The sequence below is a fragment of the Oenanthe melanoleuca genome, chromosome 19 (genome assembly GCF_029582105.1).
Source record: "Oenanthe melanoleuca isolate GR-GAL-2019-014 chromosome 19, OMel1.0, whole genome shotgun sequence".
NCBI classification, from domain to species: Eukaryota; Metazoa; Chordata; class Aves; order Passeriformes; family Muscicapidae; genus Oenanthe; species Oenanthe melanoleuca.
Genome location: NC_079352.1, coordinates 2923999 through 2942971, shown reverse-complemented (window position 1 = coordinate 2942971; position 18973 = coordinate 2923999). Strand labels below are relative to the sequence as shown.

The 18973-nt window shown below is 52.7% G+C and overlaps 1 protein-coding gene across 3 annotated transcripts in view; it reads left to right on the top strand.

Annotated features, from left to right (window-relative positions):
- Positions 1 to 513: 513 nt before the first annotated feature.
- Positions 514 to 18973, top strand: part of RPH3AL (rabphilin 3A like (without C2 domains)) — a 33245-nt gene continuing 14785 nt past the window's right edge. Inside the window, exons 1-5 of one of the 3 annotated variants that reach the window (XM_056506974.1) lie at positions 514 to 673; positions 6720 to 6827; positions 7785 to 7928; positions 9822 to 9951; positions 12933 to 13019. In XM_056506974.1, the coding sequence (XP_056362949.1) occupies positions 6751 to 6827; positions 7785 to 7928; positions 9822 to 9951; positions 12933 to 13019 (438 nt within the window). In that variant the 5' untranslated portion in view covers positions 514 to 673; positions 6720 to 6750. Of the gene's footprint in view, positions 674 to 3336; positions 3403 to 6719; positions 6828 to 7784; positions 7929 to 9821; positions 9952 to 12932; positions 13020 to 18973 lie in introns of those variants that run through there. The other 2 variants (XM_056506972.1, XM_056506973.1) reach the window with 2 other exon arrangements.

Below are 18973 nucleotides of genomic sequence, written 5' to 3'. Positions count from 1 at the left end.
CTCCATCCTCTCCCAGCGCACATCTGGCTGTGCCCACACCCCTCCATCCTCTCCTAGTGCACATCTGGCTGTGCCCACACCCCTCCATCCCCTCCCTGTGCACATCTGGCTGTACCTACATCCCCTCCATCCCCTCCCAGCTCACATCTGGCTGTGCCCACACCCCTCCATCCTCTCCTAGTGCACATCTGGCTGTGCCCACACCCCTCCATCCCCTCCCAGCTCACATCTGGCTGTGCCCACACCCCTCCATCCCCTCCCTGCGCACATCTGGCTGTACCTACATCCCCTCCATCCCCTCCCAGTGCACATCTGGCTGTGCCCACACCCCTCCATCCCCTCCCTGTGCACATCTGGCTGTACCTACATCCCCTCCATCCCCTCCCAGCTCACATCTGGCTGTGCCCACACCCCTCCATCCCCTCCCTGCGCACATCTGGCTGTGCCCACACCCCTCCATTCCCTCCCTGTGCACATCTGGCTCGGTGCTGTGGCTCCAGCAGGGGACGCGCGGGGCTGGAGGGCGGGCGGGGGCGGGCGCAGGTGCGGCTCCGCTCCCGGCTCCGCTCCCGGCTCCGCTCCCGGCTCCGCTCGTGTCTCCGTTTGTTTTCAGCTCCGTTTTGGGCTCCTTTCCCAGCTCCGTTCCCTCCCCGCCACCCAGGCCGGAGCGCAGGTGGGTGCGGAGGGCAGCGGGGGCTTTGCTGGGCTCGGCTCAGCCAAACTCGGCTGGGTTCGGGGCGGAGTTTGAGCCGAGTTTCAGTTTCGGGCACCTGTAGGAAAAGCGGCGTGCCCGGGATTTGTGGGGTTTGGGAGTGGGAGAAATCCCTGGAAGGCTCAGGAGCAGCCGGGTGATGTCCTGGGAGCTCCACAGCTCCCCTGAACCCCTCTGTGGGTTTGGGTGGGATCCGGGCTCCTGGAATTCACTGCAAGCGGCAAAGATTGAAGGGAAACGAGCCAAAAGTGGGAGGTGAAAGGCGAATTCTCCTTGCAGGAGTTTCCAGCCACGTCCTGCTTTTGGGAGCTGCCCTGGGGCTGTGCAGGCTGTGAGAATGGATGGCAGGAGGCTTGATGTGGATTTTGGGAGCTCTGACGCTCTGGGTGTTGGATGTGCAGGTATCAGCCACCTGCTGGGCCCACCCCCGGGGTTTTTGGGGTGCCCCAGCCTTTCCTTCTGCCCATAGCAACCACATCCAGGGTGACAAACGCCTCGGAGTGGCCACGTTGGTGCTGTTCAAAGGATGCCTAAAGCCAACATTTCACCTAAAGGATGCTGAGAAACCCATCCCACCCTCCAGATGTGCAGGCAGGCCTGTGGCTCAGAGCAGAGGGAGATTTTTGGCAAGTTCTGGCTGCTCAGCAGAGTTTCTGCACTGGCCACGAGCTGTTCTCCTGGTCACTGCAGGTTACCTGGCATCAGGCATTCCTTGACAAGCCCTGGCCTGTGCTCAGCACTCTGCCCAGCTCTTTCTAAGAAACCCTCTGGAGGCTGGGAGGTGCCACGCTCCAGCCTCAGGCCTCCCCAGCTTTGTTAGCATATCAGAATAGTGAAAATGAGTTCCTCTAATTGGCCATTTAGATGCTAATTTGCTTCTCCCAGGCCTATGCCAGATCAACCTGCCCTGGAACACGAGTCAGAAAGAGCCTGCTGTCTTCATGAATTATTCACTTTGCATAACTGCACCTGCCTGGCTGGGGATCAGGAGGAAATGGGTCCAAAGTCTGATAAATAAAGATACACCTTGGCAGGTGGAACAGCGCTGGTTTCCTCCCTCCTCCTTCCCACATCAAGGAGTGCTGGGGCACCCAGAGGCTGCTTTGATTTGGCAAAACCTGTTTTGTTTTTTGTTTTTTTTAAACAGCTCACCATATCTCAGGTAGCCACACTAACAGTGCCTCTTGTTAATAAAGGGTTGTTGGTGCTGGATGTCGATTTTCCTGTAGAGCTGATTTTTATCTTCCCACTCACAGGACTGGCACAGACCTCCAGGGCACTGCATTTTAAAAACTCTTTATAAACTCCATCTTAAAAGGAGTTTGGCTTCTTATTGCTGCTGCTGGGATTGGGAAGCAGCTCTGGTGGAGAGGAAACTTCTTGGTTTTCCTCCCCAGACCTCATCCTCACCCAGTTCTTCACCAGCTTGGCCTTTCACACCTCCCAGCTGGTGTTAAATTTGGGCTGGGCCAGCCAGGATGAGAATGAGAATGAGGTTGTCCCCTTTTTGCTGCTTAGATTGAGTTTCACAGGGAGACAGACTGGGCCAGTCTGTCTGATTGGACCCTTCAGTTGTCCCCAAGCTTTGTGGTGTTTATCTGGACACTGTGTTTTGGCCTGGGCTGCAGAGCTGCAGGTCAGGTCTGATCACACTGGGTTCCCTGTGTCTCTTGGTTCTCCATCTGCTGCTGAGGGTTGGTAAGGAATGGCAAAAAAAAAAAAAAGGGAAAAAATGTCTTCAGGTGTCTCTGCCTGAGACAGGTGCTGGGGATCCCCTGGCTCTGCTGTTCTTGTGTTTCCTGCCTGCTTCACCCTTATAAAATCATTTTTACAGCATTTTGTTGGTGCTCACAGCAGGCTCCTGCTGAAGGAGCTGGATTTGGGTGTGAATGAGCACAAAGTGGTTTGTGAGTGAGAAAAACTTCCCCAGTTCAGCCTTGCTCTGGCTCTGAGACTTGGCCAGACCTTCAAAGCCAACCTGGGTGTCCTACAGCCCCCAGGGCTCTTCTGCCACTTCAAACCAGCCTTGAAATGCAGCTGTGGGGTTTGCAAACACGAGGGGAAGAGTGGTGTGTGCAGCAAATAACCTTTGTGGTTAGAGGAGAAGGAGGAAAAGGGACAGGCTGCTGGGCTGGGTTAACCTTATCAATCCCCAGCACTCATTTACCCTCTGCCATGGCAACAGGAGCAAACACTCACTCAGTTGCCAAGGTTTCCCAGGGATAATGGGGTCTGGAGCAGGCAGTGATTACACTTTTTCTTTGGGAAAACAGGCCAGCAGGTACCTGGGAATGGGAATCCTGGGGGAGGTGAGGCCCTAGGAGCAGGTGAGATAATTACACTGGTTTGGGAATTGGGAGCTTGGCTCTAGCCAGATGTTTAATCTTGGTTTATAGTAAAATGAAGTATTTAAAAAGAAAATAAATTATTGAATGAATTTCCTGTGAAAACAAATTAATCTGGACACGAGCTGCTCTGCTGAAATCAGCAGGCAGATGGAAGCTGACTGGAGGCTCCTCGTGGGCCTGGGTAGGATTTTTCTTTGTCTTTGCAGGGTTCTGAGGCATTGATGCTCTGTGGGCACCTGCAGAGAGCCCAGCAGCAGGAGGGCTGGTGCAGACTGAGCTGCTGCTGCCACGAGTGCTTTGGTGTCAGTGAAACCCTTCAGCTTTGATTTTGCTGTAGTCAAGGTAAAGCCAAAATGTGTGAGGTGGAGGGGCAGGGAAGGGACTTGGTGTAGTGAGATGCTGCTGAAAAAGCAAGCTGGTAAATCCAGGGCAGGAAGATGCTGAGGGTGTGAAATGCAGAGCTGCAGGCTGGTCAGTGCATGACCCAGGGGCTGGGAGGGAGCTCTGGATTAAGTGTTGCTGTGCTGTGCTCTCACATCCTTCTCTGGGCATCTGCTCCTGCAGGTGTGACCTGCTGTGTCTGTGCTCAGTTATTGAAGTAAAACACATTCTGCTGAGGAAACCTGAAATTCTTCAGAGCATCCCCTGCAAGGGCTGTGTCTGCCTGCCACTGTTCCCTTCACTCAGGCCCCACTGGGAGGTTTGTCCCTCCCAGACTGGAGTCACATTCCCAGTTCTGGTTGCCAGAGCCCAGCTCTTAGCAGAGCAGAGCCAGGTCAGAGCTGCAGGGATGTGCTGGGTCCTGCATCCTCCAGGGCTCTGCTGGCCCCACAGGAGGGGTCAGCCCTGCAGGGCACTGCTCCTCCTTGAGCTCCTGGACTCACATTTAATGAGGTTCTGTCTCACATGGCTTCCTCCATCAGGGAAGGAGTGGTTTTAGAGCAGGTCACAGACAAGAGCTCCCATTTTAATTCTGCATTTGGGCAAGGCTTGGAGTGGGAGTTTTTCTGCCCCATGAAGTGCTCGTGCTGAGCTGTGTGCAGGCACTTCCAGGTGGGACAGGAGCTGTGGTTCCTCTTGCTCTCCCACCTGTAGGCTCTGGCTGCTTCTACCCTTGGTGGGTTTGCTGGGAGGAGGGCAGGGAGGGGATGGCTTGGTGCTAGCTGGAGTGTTTTTGAGAGGAAATTCAAGGCTGCACAGGGGGGTGTTTCACCACAGCCCATGGAAGGGACTCCCCAGGCTGGTGTGGGTTTGCTATCTGGGAGTTTCTGATTTCCCTGCACTTCTTGTCCTGTACTGAGATAAGAGGGGAGATGCTCCACGCCTTCCACTCCTCTGGCATCATTCCCATGGGAGCCAGCCCTTCCCTCCACTCTGCTTTTCCCCCAGACCGTGCCCTGCACTCCCATTCCTGTCTCCTCCTTCAAGCTGTGCCCCCCCAGGCTTTTTCCAGAGGCCAAGGTGCAAAGCAGCAGCTCCCTCTGAGGAGATGGCACATGCCAGCCAAGAGAAAACACTGCTGTAAATATTTCAGGGAATAATCTCTCTGAAGACTCTTTTGGGATCTGGTGGCTCTTCTGTTTGCCTTCTCTCTTTGCAGATGCTGCTGAGGGAATGGTGGAGGGCAGAAAGCTTATGCTGAGTAACAAGAGGCAGAGGAGCATGAGATTGCTTGTTTTTGTTCAGTCATGCTGAGCAGAGCTCACTGTGCTGTGAGGCTGGAGAGTGCCTTCAAGCCTCTCCTGAGCAAAATGCTCATCTCCTCTGCTCTGCTCTGACTTGCCTTCAGCTCTGCTAGAGCAGATAAAGCTCAGCTGAGGAGAGGCAGGTGCTTCCAGCACAGCTTTCCACCCTGAGAGCTGCTGGCAAAGCCAGCTCCTGTCCCTGGCTGTGCTGGGGCTCATCCCCAGCTCCAGCTTTATTCCAAACCCCCCCAGCCACCACAGGCTGCTTGCCTGGAGCCCTGCATGGGCACAGAGTGGGCTGTGTGTTCTTCAGGTGCTCATGAGTGGGAGGGAAGGATTCACAGTGCAGCTGAAGAGTAATTTAATATATGAATTTGTGGGGGGGGTGCTGCATGTGCATATAATCCTGTAACCACACATCACAGGCTTGGGAAATCTCTGGAAAATCCCAGATCAGCCATTCTGTGTGCAATTGTGGCTTTTCCCTGTTTCTAGCTCAGGCCTGAGGGTGGGAGCCTCTGTTCTTTTCTTTTCATGCCTGATTGCTCCCCTGTGTGAGCTGAGGATGTGTGTGGGGAAGGTGTTCTGCTGTTCTCTCCTCGCTGGAGATTGTGAGGAAGATTAAAAAGAGCAGGAGGAGCTCTGGGACTCAGTGGAAATGCAAACCCAGTGTGTGGCACTGAGCAGAGTGGGGAGAGCAGTCGGTGCCAGGGTTTGAGGTTTTCTTCTAGGGATGGTTTCTTTCAAAACCCATCACTCTTAATGCTGTGAAGGTTTAAAAAAATCCTGTGTGGCACTTCTGTCTGTCCTTCCTGCCCCAGCCCTGCTTCCTGCAGCTTCCCCATCTCCTGCACACCTCACTTTGCTGCAGTCTGTGCTGAACATTCACCTTTTTTACACACTGGGGAGGTGTGAGCTCAGCACAGGAGGGAAGTTTGATGTGAGAGGGGGCCAAGGCCAGCAGGCAGTGCCTGGCAGGGCAGCACAGAGCCAGTGTGGCAGCAGCAGATAGCAGGGCAGGCACAGCCCTGCTGGGACTGGAGCTGCAGAAAGGGTTTTTTGGGAAGCCCAGCACGGCTGGCAGGTGCTGCCTGCCCTTGGCTCCCACTGCTGCTTGCCAGCCAGCATTAAACACCTTATCTCTGCCCAGCAGGAGGGTCTCAAAGCTGGCAAGTGGCTGTGCTGGGGACAGGCATTAACACCTGGGAGTTTGTGAGACTCTGCTGGAGAGCAAATCCAGCTGTTGGAAGCATCAAGCCTGGCTCAGCATCCACTGAAACCTTTTTGGCTGTGCCTGTCCCTTGGTGCTTTCCCTTCAGGGCTCAGAGGTGCTCAGCTGCAGAGTTTTTTGGGGGATGTTGGTTCTTGCTGCCTTTCCTGAACTGTTCCATGGAATTTTCACTGAACTCTGGTGTGGCCATGGCAGGGACAGGAGCCACAGCAGCAGATCTGCTGCAAGAGGTGCTGTCCCAAGCATCAGAGAATGCAAACAAGCTGCAATTGTAGGCTGGAGTTATAAATATCAGGCTATTATGGAGGCAGTTTTAATAAAGGAAATGACTTGCCACTATTCATGCTGATTGTGGCGTGGGTTTTTGTTTGTTACCCCATTAAGAGGTTAAAAAAAAAAGGCAACTGTAGATTCTTTGTGTCCTTTAGAGTGGTTTTCTCTGTCAGAACTGCAGCACTGGGGCTCTGGAGGTGGGGGGGACAGAGATAATTCTTACAGACAGCACTTTTCTCTAGTTTGAAATGAAAAATCAGGGCTGACAAAAAGTGTCTGGCTTTTTTTATTATTTTTTTTAAGACTATACCATAAAAATCTAAACTTCCAGCCTTGCCTGGAAGGTATCTGAAGGTATTTATTGGCCTATATTTTATGGGGGTGATGGTATTTTTTTATCACTGTCTGTGGGTGAGAGCCTGTGTGATGCTGGCTGATCACCTCTGTTTGCTGCTGTTTGCTTCCTCCAGGTGTGACTCCTGCCCTGCCCAGGCTGGGGCCATGGCTGACATGATTTTTGGCAGCGGGACTGGCCCCTGGGTTTGCCCCAATGACCGGCAGCTGGCCCTGCGAGCCAAGTGAGTCCCGCCCTCCTCTTCCTCCTCCTCTTCCTCCTCCTCCTCCTCCTCCTCCCACCCTCAGCTCTGCCCTGGCAGCTCTCCTGGTGTCTCTTGTCTCCAGCCTCAGATCTCTGCAGCACCCTAAATATAATTGATAGCATCCCCCAGCTGCCAGCAGCCTTTTGTTTTAGGAACTTGCCATTAGTTCTCGTTTCCCCCTGAAGTTAAAATTACTGCATAACCTAAATACTGAAAGGATGGGGATGAGTCAAGCACTAGAAGTGCATTTTTCTTGGATGCTTTCATTCCCTGGCAGCTGGGACCATCCCACCTCTGCTCTGAGCCCCTGGGCTCAGCTGCTGCAGAGTGTTAGAAAATAGGGGAGCAGCCCATGTTTTGAGGGGGCTGCCAGCAGTGCTCTTCCCCAGCCTGCAGAAAGCCTCAGCAGGACAGAGAGTCAGCCATGAGTTTATCCAGTGACCTCCAAACCTCTCCTGAATGGTAATTAATTAATTGAGCTGTGAAAGCTCCTGCCTGTGGCCGAGTGAGCCAAGGAGAAGCATCAGCTGCTGCTCGGGGGGCACAGAGGGTTTGCTCAAGTCCTCCTGTGAACCCGGGCTGCACCAGGGGAGGATGCTGCCAAGTCCATGTTTCTAGGCCTGCCCAGCAATTGGTGTGTTTGAGCTGAGGGCAGGAGGGGTCTTGGAGGGAGGAGGGTGCAGGTGGTGCCTGTGTTGGGAGTCTGCTCTTGGCATTTGTGGTGCAAACAGGAATGGGGGCCTGGAGCATAAAGTACAATCCGGAGGTGAGAGGGCAGGGAGAGGCAGTGGTGCTGCTGGCAGGGTGGGAATGTGGAATGTCAGGGAGAGGAGACTCTGCCTGGGGCTGCAGCCGTGGAGCAGAGCTCCCTGGAGGGTCCGTGGGGCAGGGCAGGGTTCGTGCTTCCCTTCCCCAGCTCAGAGCTGCCCTGCACAGGCTGCAGGCGGGCTGGTCAGTGCACACGTTCCAGAGTGAGAAGCAGAGGAGGCTGCAGGCGCTGAGCCCCGGGGAGCTGGAGGCAATCCTGGCCGTGGTGCGCAGGGCGGAGCGGCGGGACCTGCAGGAGCGGCAGCGCATCGGGTACGGACACCCTGACAGACTGTGACACAATGTGACACCCTGTGACCTCCCTGTCACACCCCATCACACCCCTGTCCCACCCTGTCCCACCCTGTGACACCCTGTGACACAATGTGACAGCCTGTGACACCCTGTCACACCCTGATACACCCCTGTCACACCCCTGTCACACCCTGCCACCCCCTGTGACACCCTGCCACACCCTGCCACACCCCTGCCACACCCTGCCACACCCCTGATACACCCCTGTCACACCCTGTCACACCCTGTCACACCCTGTCACACCCTGATACACCCCTGTCATACCCTGTCACACCCCTGTCACACCCTGCCACCCCCTGTGACACCCTGTGACACCCTGCCACACCCTGCCACACCCTGCCACACCCTGTCCCACCCTGTCACACCCTGTGACACCCTGTCCCTGCCAGGGAAAGGGCAGCACACAGCAGAGCTCAGCCTGCCACTGCCTGAGCTCAGCCCAGCACTCACAGCACCCCTAGCTCAGTTGTTTTCCCCTCCCATGCCTGTGGTGATGGGCCATGGGGAGGATGTCGCCTTTTCCTTCTCTCTGAAGCCTTTTGGTGCTTTCTTTGAGCCTTGGGGGTTGCTGAGGCTGCAGCCCTGCCACAGCCCTGGGAAATGAGGCAGGGGCTGTGGGGGAGGCTGGGCTGTGCCAGGGCTGGTGCATGGATGGCTCAGCATCACTGCTCAGTGCGCTCAGACTTTCCCTTGTCTGCTCCAGCCCCCTGGGATTTTGCCTGGAGCAGAGAATGAGTTTATGTTCTAGCTGGCTGAGCCCTCTGGATGGGGTTTGCTAGCTTGAATTATTTAATTTGCAGGCCTCCTTTTGCTGCTGCAGGTTCCCATTTGCTCTCAGTGCTGCTGGAGCTCTGGCCTGAGCTCTGCCTGGGATCATCCTGCACTGAGTGCCTTTAAAGCTGCTGGGCACCCTGCACACCTCCAGCAGAGCTTGTGTCCATGAGACAGGACACCCAGGGGCTCCCAGCCCGTGTCCAGCAGAGCTTGTGTCCATGAGACAGGACACCCAGGGGCTCCCAGCCCGTGTCCAGCAGAGCTTGTGTCCATGAGACAGGACACCCAGGGGCTCCCAGCCCGTGTCCAGCAGCCAAGCTCGTGTGCTTGCCTGTGCAGAGCTCGTTAGCGAGGGTAACGAGAGGTGACAGCGATGTTCTTGTGATAAATGGAGCCTGAGCTGACTGCTCTGTGTGGCTGCTGCTGGAGCTGCAGCAAGTGCTGCCCCTGCAGCTCCTGTGCTGAAGCATCCTCTGAAATGCCTTCTGTTAACTCCCAGGAGTTCTTTTGTGCCGGGTGATAAATCCACTAATGGTACTCGCCCTGGCTGTGCAGCCTGACCTGCCACCTTGGCACAGCCTCCCTCAAACAGCCCTTGCCTTGCTCTGGGGGCAGGATGGGACATCAGCACTGTGAGAATGGGGCTCCTGGCTGGTGCTGGTGCTGGTGAATGGCCTGGCTGCTGCTGTCCCCCTGCAGATGGAGGCAGTGATCTCATGGCAGAGCATCCCTGCTCTGCGTGCTCTCCACACCCTGCATCCTAATTGCTTGTCCTGCCTTCCTCCCCTCTCCCAGCCCTGCTGTTGCAGCCTTTGTGTGTGCATTTGTGCCTCCTGTCTCCCAGAAGGGCTGTGGAGTGGGGCAGGGAGCAGTCCTGGCACTCCTGTGCCATGGCCAGGCTCATTTTGGTCAGATGGCTTCAGCCTTTGCCTTCCTGCTCCTAATGAACTGGGCAGTGCCTGCGGTGCTGCTGAGATGGGAGATGGAGGAGGCTTGGCAGGTTTAGCTGCTTTGCCCTTGCTCCCAGTGCTTTTTGGCTTTCCCTGCTGTGACCTGTGCTCTGCCCCTCGCCCGCAGGCGCCTGGTGGAGAGGCTGGAGAACATGAGGAGGAACGTGATGGGGAACGGCCTCTGGCAGTGCCTGCTCTGTGGGGAGAGCCTGGGGCTGCTGGGCAGCTCCTCTGTCTTCTGCCAGGACTGCAAAAAGGTGAGTTTGCTCTCACGTGCAGCTGAACTCTCTGGGAAACGCCACCGAGCCCCCTGGAAGCTCTGCAGGGTTAACTTGGATTATTCTCTTTGGTGCTGCCAGAGTTTTCTGCTGCAGCCCGGTGACAATAAAAGGTTCCTCAGGTGCTGAAGTGCCTGAGCTGCTCCCAGGGCTGGGATGGGCTGTGCCAGCCCCCTCTGCATGGGACAAGGGGCAGGAATGTGGGGCCATCAGAGACAGCTCAGCAGAGTCTGAGAGCTCTGCTGGCACCACTGAGGGTCTGCCCTGAGACCCTCCAGCAGGACTCAGGTCCCTCCTCAGGCTCCACAGCAGTGAGAGTTTTCCAGCCCTGGTGTGCTGTGTGTGCTGACAGAGAGCCCTGCTCTGCAGCACCCAGGGAGGATTCCCACTGCTCCAGGCTCCACAGGGGTTAATCTGTATGATTATCTGATAGGAGATGATGATCTCCAAGGCAACCACCTCATCCTGCCTCTGCTGGGAGCCTGGTTTTCCTGCATCTCAAGCCCATCTTCCCCTGGGGACTCACCTCTGGGAGTCCCTTCATCCCAGCGTGTTGCTGGAGTGTTTCTGGCTGGGTAAAACCTGCTGCCCTGCCTGGGGACGTGGGGACAGCCTCGTGTGGCCCTGCTGGCTCTGGTGGGACACAGCTCTGTGCAGGGCAGGCTGCTGTGAGCTCAGGCTCCCCACTGGAGCAGAATTCATTTCAGTGATGCAGGGATTGTGCAGAGGATTCCTCCCAAGGCAGCAGGGAAAGGAAACACAAACCTTGGAGCCCCTGGGTGCTAAACCATGGGGAAAGCAGCTCTGGGGAAGGGCTGTGGAAGGATCAGTGGGAGCAGCACTGTGGAGAGTAAAGGGTTGGGTGACAGGCAGGAGATCTTGGCTGTTTCCTGCGTTCCAGGCATGTAGAAAAACAGGATATGCTCTGCTCCTGCCTTCTTCCCCTGCTAGTTCTGCCCTCACCTTGCCAGGAGCCAGCTAAGTCACGTTGCCACGGGGCTCTGTAACCAATTTCCTGTGAACCCTGTACACTGCTGAGGAGGCAGAGGCTGCTGCAGACACTTCCCAGCCCTGTCCATGGACAGGAGTGACCCTCAGCTGGGGGGACAGTGTGAGCCTGAGCTCTGGGAGGGCTCTGACCAGAAAAACCCAGAGAGAAGCTGGGGCTTTTATTTTTTTTTTTAATTTTATTTTTTTTATGTTTTTTCCTTTTTTTGTCTGGAGTCCATTAAGCAGTTTAGCAGCTTCCTATCCAGGTTGGTTTAAGTGAAATCCTGCTTTTCCAGGGTGCATTTTGCAGCTGCTCTCAGACTGTGTGCTAGCCCAAGGCAATTCTGCCTGGGTGCCCTGGGCTTCTCCCCTTCTGCTTTTTAATATTGTGAACTCAGGGAACAGCCAACCCTTCAGCAGAACTGCTTGTTCCCTCTTGTCCAGGGATATCCATCATTCATGGAGTGCTGTGTGCAATAAGCAATTTGTCAGGGAATTATGGATTTTTAAAGTTCATATTTTTCTGGCAGGCACTGCTCTGTTACCGTGTCATTGCACCCCCGTTTAATCCAATAACAGGAATTGTAATGATGCACCTGAAAGGCAGCAAAGAATTCAGCAAGACTCCAGCAAGTCCCTGCTGCTGAACAGAGGTTCTGCACTTCTGATGGATCTTCCAAGTGCCACTTCTTGCTGTGCAAAGGATGCTTTTAGTATTAGTTTTTATTGTCTGGGAAATCAAGGTGTGTGCAAAGCCAGGTGTGCTGACAATAGCAGGAGGAGACCAAGCCCAAAGAAATTTCCCATGCAGAGGGGATTGATGTAAAAGGTGAAGGATAAGTGGGAAAGTGCTTTGTCTTGTGTTTAATGAGAAATGGGGCTGCATTTAACACCCTTGATTTTTGTGTGTTCTTCCCAGGGGGTTGTGAGTGATGCTCAATTTCCCAGCTGCTCTGCAGAGAAGGGGAGGAGGAAAACACAATTTTGGTGATGGGAATTTTGAGAATTCGTGGCTGGGAGTAAAACGGGTTGGGAATTTCCACTAGAGGGAGCGTTTGAATGTGCTATCCGTGTGGGGACTGGGATCTTGGAGGGGTTCAGGCTGAGCTGCTGCCTCGGGCTTTGGGCTGGGGGAGGGTTTGGGGTCGTTCAGGTGGTTTCTGTAATTAATCTGAGAATCCCCCTTGGCTTGGAGTGGTGGGGATTGATGCACCAGGCTCAAGAGATTGTTCATTATTTCTGTGGGAGGATGAGGATGAGGATGAGGGCAGGAATAGTGGGATGGAGAGGATGAGACCTGGGCACAGGAGCAGCCTGGTGTGGGGGACAGGTAAATCTGGGGACATCCAATCCTCATGTACATCCCTTTTTCTCTCCTCTTGTGAGTGGCTTTTCCTCGAGAGGATCAAAGGATTCATCCAATTTCTCATTCAAGCTGCACACCAGGGCTGATAGGGATCAGCTCCATTGTGTGATGTTGGGTGATTCAGGTTGTGAGAGGCTTGGAAATTCCCTCGTGCAGCAAAAAGGGCTGTGCAGAACCATCAGGAAATGTGTGTGACCATGCCACAGAGCAAGGAGAGTGTGCTGGGATGGAAAATGTGGGATTGAGGGGAAGGAGAACATTTCCAGCCTGGCCCTTGTGCCTGGTTACAGCTGCTTTCCACACCACAGAGGCTGGGTGAGGATTTAGAGGAATAAAAAACCTCTCTGGAAATACACCTGTGGGTTTGGTTTGCCCTGTCCAAGGAGTCAAGGGCTGTGCTCTGGATTTCCCTTTGTCTTGTGGACCTGAAGCATCTTCCTGCAGCCACAGGAAAAACAGGAAAATTGTGCCATGGTTCAGGTTTTTAAGGAAAGCAAACCAGAGTTCTTCCTTCTCAACCTTCTCTCCCCCAAGGGCTAACACCACCTCCTTTTATTTATTTTTATTTTTATTTTTATTTTTTTTCTCTCTCTCCTTGTTTCAGAAAGTTTGCACCAAGTGTGGGATAGAAACTGCTGGAGCCCAGAAACGTCCTCTGTGGCTGTGCAAGATCTGCAGTGAGCAGAGAGAGGTAAAACAGAGAAAAACAGGGGGGATGGGGCTCAGAGCATCCACCTGCCCACCCAAACCTCTGCAGGGCACAGTGGGCTCTTCCCTGTGCCTGGGAAGGCAGAAAATGGGATTTGGGAGGTTTTGTTTTATGAAGGGGAAAAGCCACACCTGGAGTCTGGCTTTGTGGGATTTTTCTAGCTCTGGCCATAAAGAGATTTTTTTCCTTTATACCCTTTCCCTCCTCACTCTGTGGCAAATAAACTTGGATAACTGTTGTTTTTTTTTAAAATATATCTTGAAATATATAGAGCATAACTGCAATATTTGTCCCACTAAAAATAACCAGGATTGCAGCCTTTAAATCTGTTTTCCTCCCTGCCTGCAAAATCCCATAACTTGCCAGTGTGTGAGACTTCTAATGCAGGTCTCTAAATTTTTATATCCTTCATCCTTGACTTTACACTGCAAAAAAAAAAAAAAGAAATGGGCTGCCTCAATGCCTGTCTGGCAGCCAGCATCCACCAACATCAGGGCTCGCTGCCCTGTGCTGGAGTGAAGTCTGTGAATTTGTTCTGTGATTACAGATGGATTTTCACTTGTTCCCATCAATTTATTTTGAGCTTTCCCTTGTGGTCCTTGAGCATCAATCCAGCCCAGCTATTTCTGACCAGTGCACCCAACTGTGTAACTTGGGTGCTCTGCTAAATCAATTTTTGAAGTGAAGTCAGAGTGTTTGTGCAGGTGTTGGAGGTGATGAATTTATTTTTTTTCTTTTTTTTTTTTCCTGTTTTTTTTTTTTTTTTTTTTTTTTATTAGTTGTGAGAACTTTGCATTGCTTATATTTTACCTTGGAGGGATTTCTTTGGTGTGGGAGCACCTGCAAAGTCCCTGTTCAGGTAAAATGAGAGGGATACATGGATGCTGCTGGTCTTTAAATTATCAGCAGCAGTGTGGGTAGGGCAGGAAGAGAGAATTCCAGCTGCCTGGATTTTGATAACAATTTGATACACTGAATCATCTAGATGTTTTGAATTCCAGATAGAGATCCCAAAATAGAGAGTGAGGCAGGTGCAGGTATTCTCTGTGCTCTGTGGGGAAATGCAGGCACTAAAATTTGCTTTATTTCTTTAATTCTGTTTTTTTTTTTAATCTCTCTGTACCACTGTGGGCTTTTTCCTTTTCCTTAAAAAATACTAAATAACCTGGTCACTGGGCAGAGAGTATTAATGTGAGGGTATGATAACCTTCAGCACTCACTCTGTGAGTCCTGAGGTACAGCCAAGGTGCATCCCTGATGAAAACAGATGGATCTTCCCTTCTTAGACTAAATTATAGCCTCAACTTGCCTCTCAACCTTTAGCTTCTGCTTTATTTTCCAATTTCCTTTAAGGTGAGTTCAGGTCTGTCTCCTTTCTTATTTTTGCTGCTGCTGGTGCCCTGAGCAGGAGAAGGTTGGAAGGGTCACAGTGTGGGCACACAGACATCAAATCATGCATCCCCTCTGTCTCCTGCCTTTATTTTGGGGGATTTGGGGACTGAGAATCAGCAGAAGGGTTGGGGATGGAAGCTGAGGCAGATCAGGATAAATGTGACCCACCAGGATCTCAGGGTTGGGGTTGGACATTCCCATGCCCCAGCTGACTGTCCTGCTTCCATCCCTTCATTTCCCACGTTATTCTTTATCCCTGCAGGCTGGATTTGAACCAGCACCCGTTTAGTGACACTAAACTTAGTGGGGTACCCACCTCCCCCTTTTGCTGGGCTGTGATTTAATAATCACAAAACAAACCCCAGAGCAGCCAGCTGTGCCTTCCATCCCTTCTCAGTCAGAGCTGAGTGCTTGGTGCCCTCAGATCCCTCTGGGAGCCCCAGCCTCAGCCCCTCTGTGCTCTCTGATCCCTTGAGATGCTCCTCTGGGCAGGTTGCTCTGGTGTTTCTGGGGAGAAAAGGGGATGGGGGGCTCTGCTGCTGTGTCCTGGGCTCTGGCTGCACCCCAGGCATCCTGAGCAGGGCGAGGGTCTGTGCTCTGGGTGCTCCTGCTGGCACAGAAAACACCCCCAAGGACCCAGCAGTGCACCCAGAATAAATCACCAGGGGCACTTTGTCCCAGCTGTTTCCAGAGGGAGCTGTGGAAAACCCTCCTTTGATCTTCCAGGATCCTGTGGGTGTTTTCCTTTGCAGATGGCAGTGGAAGTGAGGATGATGTGGATCGTGGTCTAATGTTCCTGCAAGCCAATTCAGCCATGCCCAAATTCACTTTTTGAGGGCAAGAACCTCCCTCCCTCCTTCCCTCCTCCCTGTACCTTTCTTGGCTTTGATCTTGCTTCACCTTTCTGCAGACAGAGTGTGGGTCAGTCCTGCTCCTGCCTGGACGCCCTGGGCAGCTCAGGGATGCTGATCCCAGCCCTGGCTCTGGCTTTGCAGTGAAACTCCCCTGGGAATGGGACTCTAGGGCAGAAAGGGAGCAGCTCCTGCAGTGCAGAGAGCAGCAGAGCTTGCCTGGTGGGTGAACACACAGCTGGAAGGATTCCCTGCTGCCAGAGCAGCACTGTGCCTGGCCAAAATCTGCCTGTCACCCCCTGGCCTGAAGGGGAAAAGGGACCTGCTGGGTTTTGTCAAATCCCTTTTACTCTCTGCACAGCCTTATTTTGACTGATAGTGCCAGATTCTGCAGAGCACCTTCCTGAATTACCCCTTTATATGTATTTTATATATATATCTCCATAATTAGCGATGCTATCATTGTAATTAAAATCCTCTTGGAAGCATTCGTGCACATTTACATTTGAATTGACACATCCAGAATTGTAGGGATAATGAAAGCAGTTCGGCTGGGGTGGGGGGAGAGAGAAAGCTCTTTTTTTTTTTTTTTTTTTTTTTTTTTTTTTAAACTCCCTCGAATATGTAAGAGAGAGTCAGCTACCAAGGACCTGTTAAAAGTTTTAATTTGCCCCCTCTGCTTTGCTTTCCTTTTCATTCCTTCTCCTTCACCAGCCAGCATTTTCAAGGCTGGCTGCTTTTCTGTTTGTCACAACCACGCAAAGATTTTCCGCGCTGGAGGAACAGAGTCATCTCCTCCCCTTTGCCCCTGGGGGCTTCCCTTTCCACATATCCACTCCTACCTCTTAAAGCAGCATATCTTGGGGTTATTCCTGCCTGGCATGACGATTTTTTGGCAAAACACCCCAGGGATGGAGAGGGATGTTTATTTTGGGTGACTCTGGATTGAGCCGGAGCGATGTGCACCTGTTTGCAATTGAAAGAACTCATCAATAGCCTCTGCCATATTATTTTGGGGGTGGCAGAGAGTAGCTAGACTCAAAATAGTGTCCTCTAGAATAGAGCCACGGGTGGGGGGGGGGGAAAAAAAAAAGATTGAAAGGGGGATGATAAATGGTTGAAGGCTGGCAGCCACTGCAGTCGGGGTCAGGGGGGCGATGGATTTTGCTATTCCGGAAACAAAGCTGGGAATGGTAATTTCACTGCCTTTTAATTCCCTTCATCCTCAAGTGCTGAATGTGGGAGTCGACAGCAGATTGCTGTAAATAATGTAATTGGAAATCTCTGTGTTATGGAGAAGCAGATGAATGCAAATAGGGAGGCTGGGGAGCGCCGGCTCCTTCCCTGCTGCCAGCGGTGCCGGGAGGGCTGGACGAAGGGGCTGTGTGGGAATGTGGCACAGCAGGGCCAGCCAGGGTCCCCCAGGGTGGCTCTTTCTCACCTCCAGCCCACAGGAAGCTGCTTCCCCACCTTTTGGTACTGCTGGTGTCAGCATGGGAAGCTGGAAGTGGTGGTTTTCCTCTCCCCAAGCCCGGATTGCTGGGATGGGAAGGGCTGCAGGATGGGAGCAGCTCCTCCATGGCAGAGCAAAACGTGACTTTTGCATCATTTTTGCATCTCTGTGTATGGGATGTGGTTTGGTGAGGGGGACTCTGGGGAGGCTGCAAGTGTTTATTTTGTTATGATTCCCTCAGCTGTGATCTGTCTCTTTATCAGCAAGTCCTAACGTTTTCCCTGTTCAGGAGCTTGTTTTAGCACTTGTGTGCTCAGGGAAGTTTGGGCAGCAGCATGAGTCTCACCAGGGTCCAGTGGTTCTCTGTTAGTTCCCATTTCCAGGCTGCACTTGAAAATGCTGGATAAAATCCCCATCTGCTTCTCCATAGCTGCAATGATGGCTTGATGCAACTTTAATGGGAGTATTATCAGGGTTATAAAAGGCATTTATCTGCCATGGCCACGGCTGTCCCTCTCCCTGGTGACATTCCAGCTCCACCCAAACTCAGGCTGCTGTGGGGAACAAATTTCTCCTTAATGTGGACTGGTGGGAGCAGCATCCTCCCTTTCCTTGGCAAGAGTAAACTCCTGCTAATAAACAGGAATTGTATTCTCAAGGCTCAGCTACAGATGTATTCATTTAAAATCAAGCAAGGACTTTGCAGTCAGGCCACTCTGGCCATCAATCAAATGCCATCAGTAGCAGTCAGCATTGATCCAAGGGTGCCAAAGTGCCCCATGTGCAGAGCAGGATGATCCTTTGGGATGGGCTGTGCTGCAAACCTGGAGGGGCTGGATCCATCCCAGGGACAGCATCTTGCTGCAGCTGTTTTTCAAAACAATTTCACTCCTGCCATAACAGGACCAAACTCTATTAGAAGCACCAATTTAAAGGGAATATATATATGCAGAGAATCAATTTTATAGCAGCATTACCACATCAGGGCTGGGTGTGTTATGTCATTAACTCTTTCTGAAACGACTTGCTTTGGGGTAGTGAGGAACCTGGGGGTGACCAGCCTTTGTTCCAGCCATCCATGCTGTGTCTGATTGGTTTTATGGTGTGTCTAAATTGGAGCTTGTCTGAAGATAATAGGTCTCTGCAGTGCTTCAAATTAAATTACAGATGTTGCCAGGTCTGTTCAGAGAGTGACTGTACCAGAGGGCTGTTTCCTCCCCAGCACTTTATCCAGGGAAGGTGTGTGTGCACCAGATTCCCAGTGGGTGTCAGGGATGGATGGTTTCCAAGCCTGTCCCTGCTCCCAAAACCTTCCTCAGGGAGACCTGGGCTTGTCCAGCCTGCAGCTCCTGAGCTGCAGAGAGCTCTGTGCAGGGATTTCTGTCCCACACTTCAAAATGCTGCTGCATTTCCCTGCTCTCAGGAGCCAGAGGCTGTCCCTGTGCTGCAGCATGTGCTGTTTGACACACTCCACCAACTGCTGAGCAGTCCCCAGGTGCCAGCAGGAGGGACAGAAGGAGCTGTGCCAGCCTGTGCCTGGCTGGCTGGGTCACTTTGGCTCTTGGCACAGTGGAGAAGGAGCTGCTGGGCTGTCCTGCCTTGCCAAACCCCCTCTGCTGAAGAGCAGCTTGCATTCTTGGGAAGCTGGGTGGTAAGGCAGCAGGAGATGCTGGTGTGGCTGTGGGATGCTCTCACCTCCTGTTCTGTGCACGAGCCTCCCCCTGCACTGTGCTGGGTCACAGCAATGCTCTGCTTCCTGCTGCTCTTTTCTAAAAAACACAGTGCCACGTCCCTCTCTGGGTTCTGATCACCTGCACTTGGCTTTCAAGACCCCAGATTCAGAGATTTGAGCTCTCTCTGTTGGTGGCTCTGGACTGGGAGCCAAGCAACCATCAAAGCTGATTTTTGGAAACAGCTTTTTGGGAGCAGCTCCTGAATGTCAGGTGTTGTCCCTGCCCCCTGCTTTGATTAAGCTCTAAAGGCAAATTGCAATTGTGCTGCTGCAATTAGGGATATCTGCTCTTGCACCCACTGCCATCATGATGAAACTGTGTGCAAAATGCTTTGGGAACTTGGAGTGGAAACACTGGTGATCTCCTTCACCCTGAGCAGAGGTGCAAGAAATAAAAAATGATATTTTTACTATGTTAACTTATTTTTGCCCTGGCTGTGTCATTAGCTCATTATCAGGCTGCTGGAAGGCACACAAGAATTAGGTTTGTAAGAGGCCATTTCTCCTT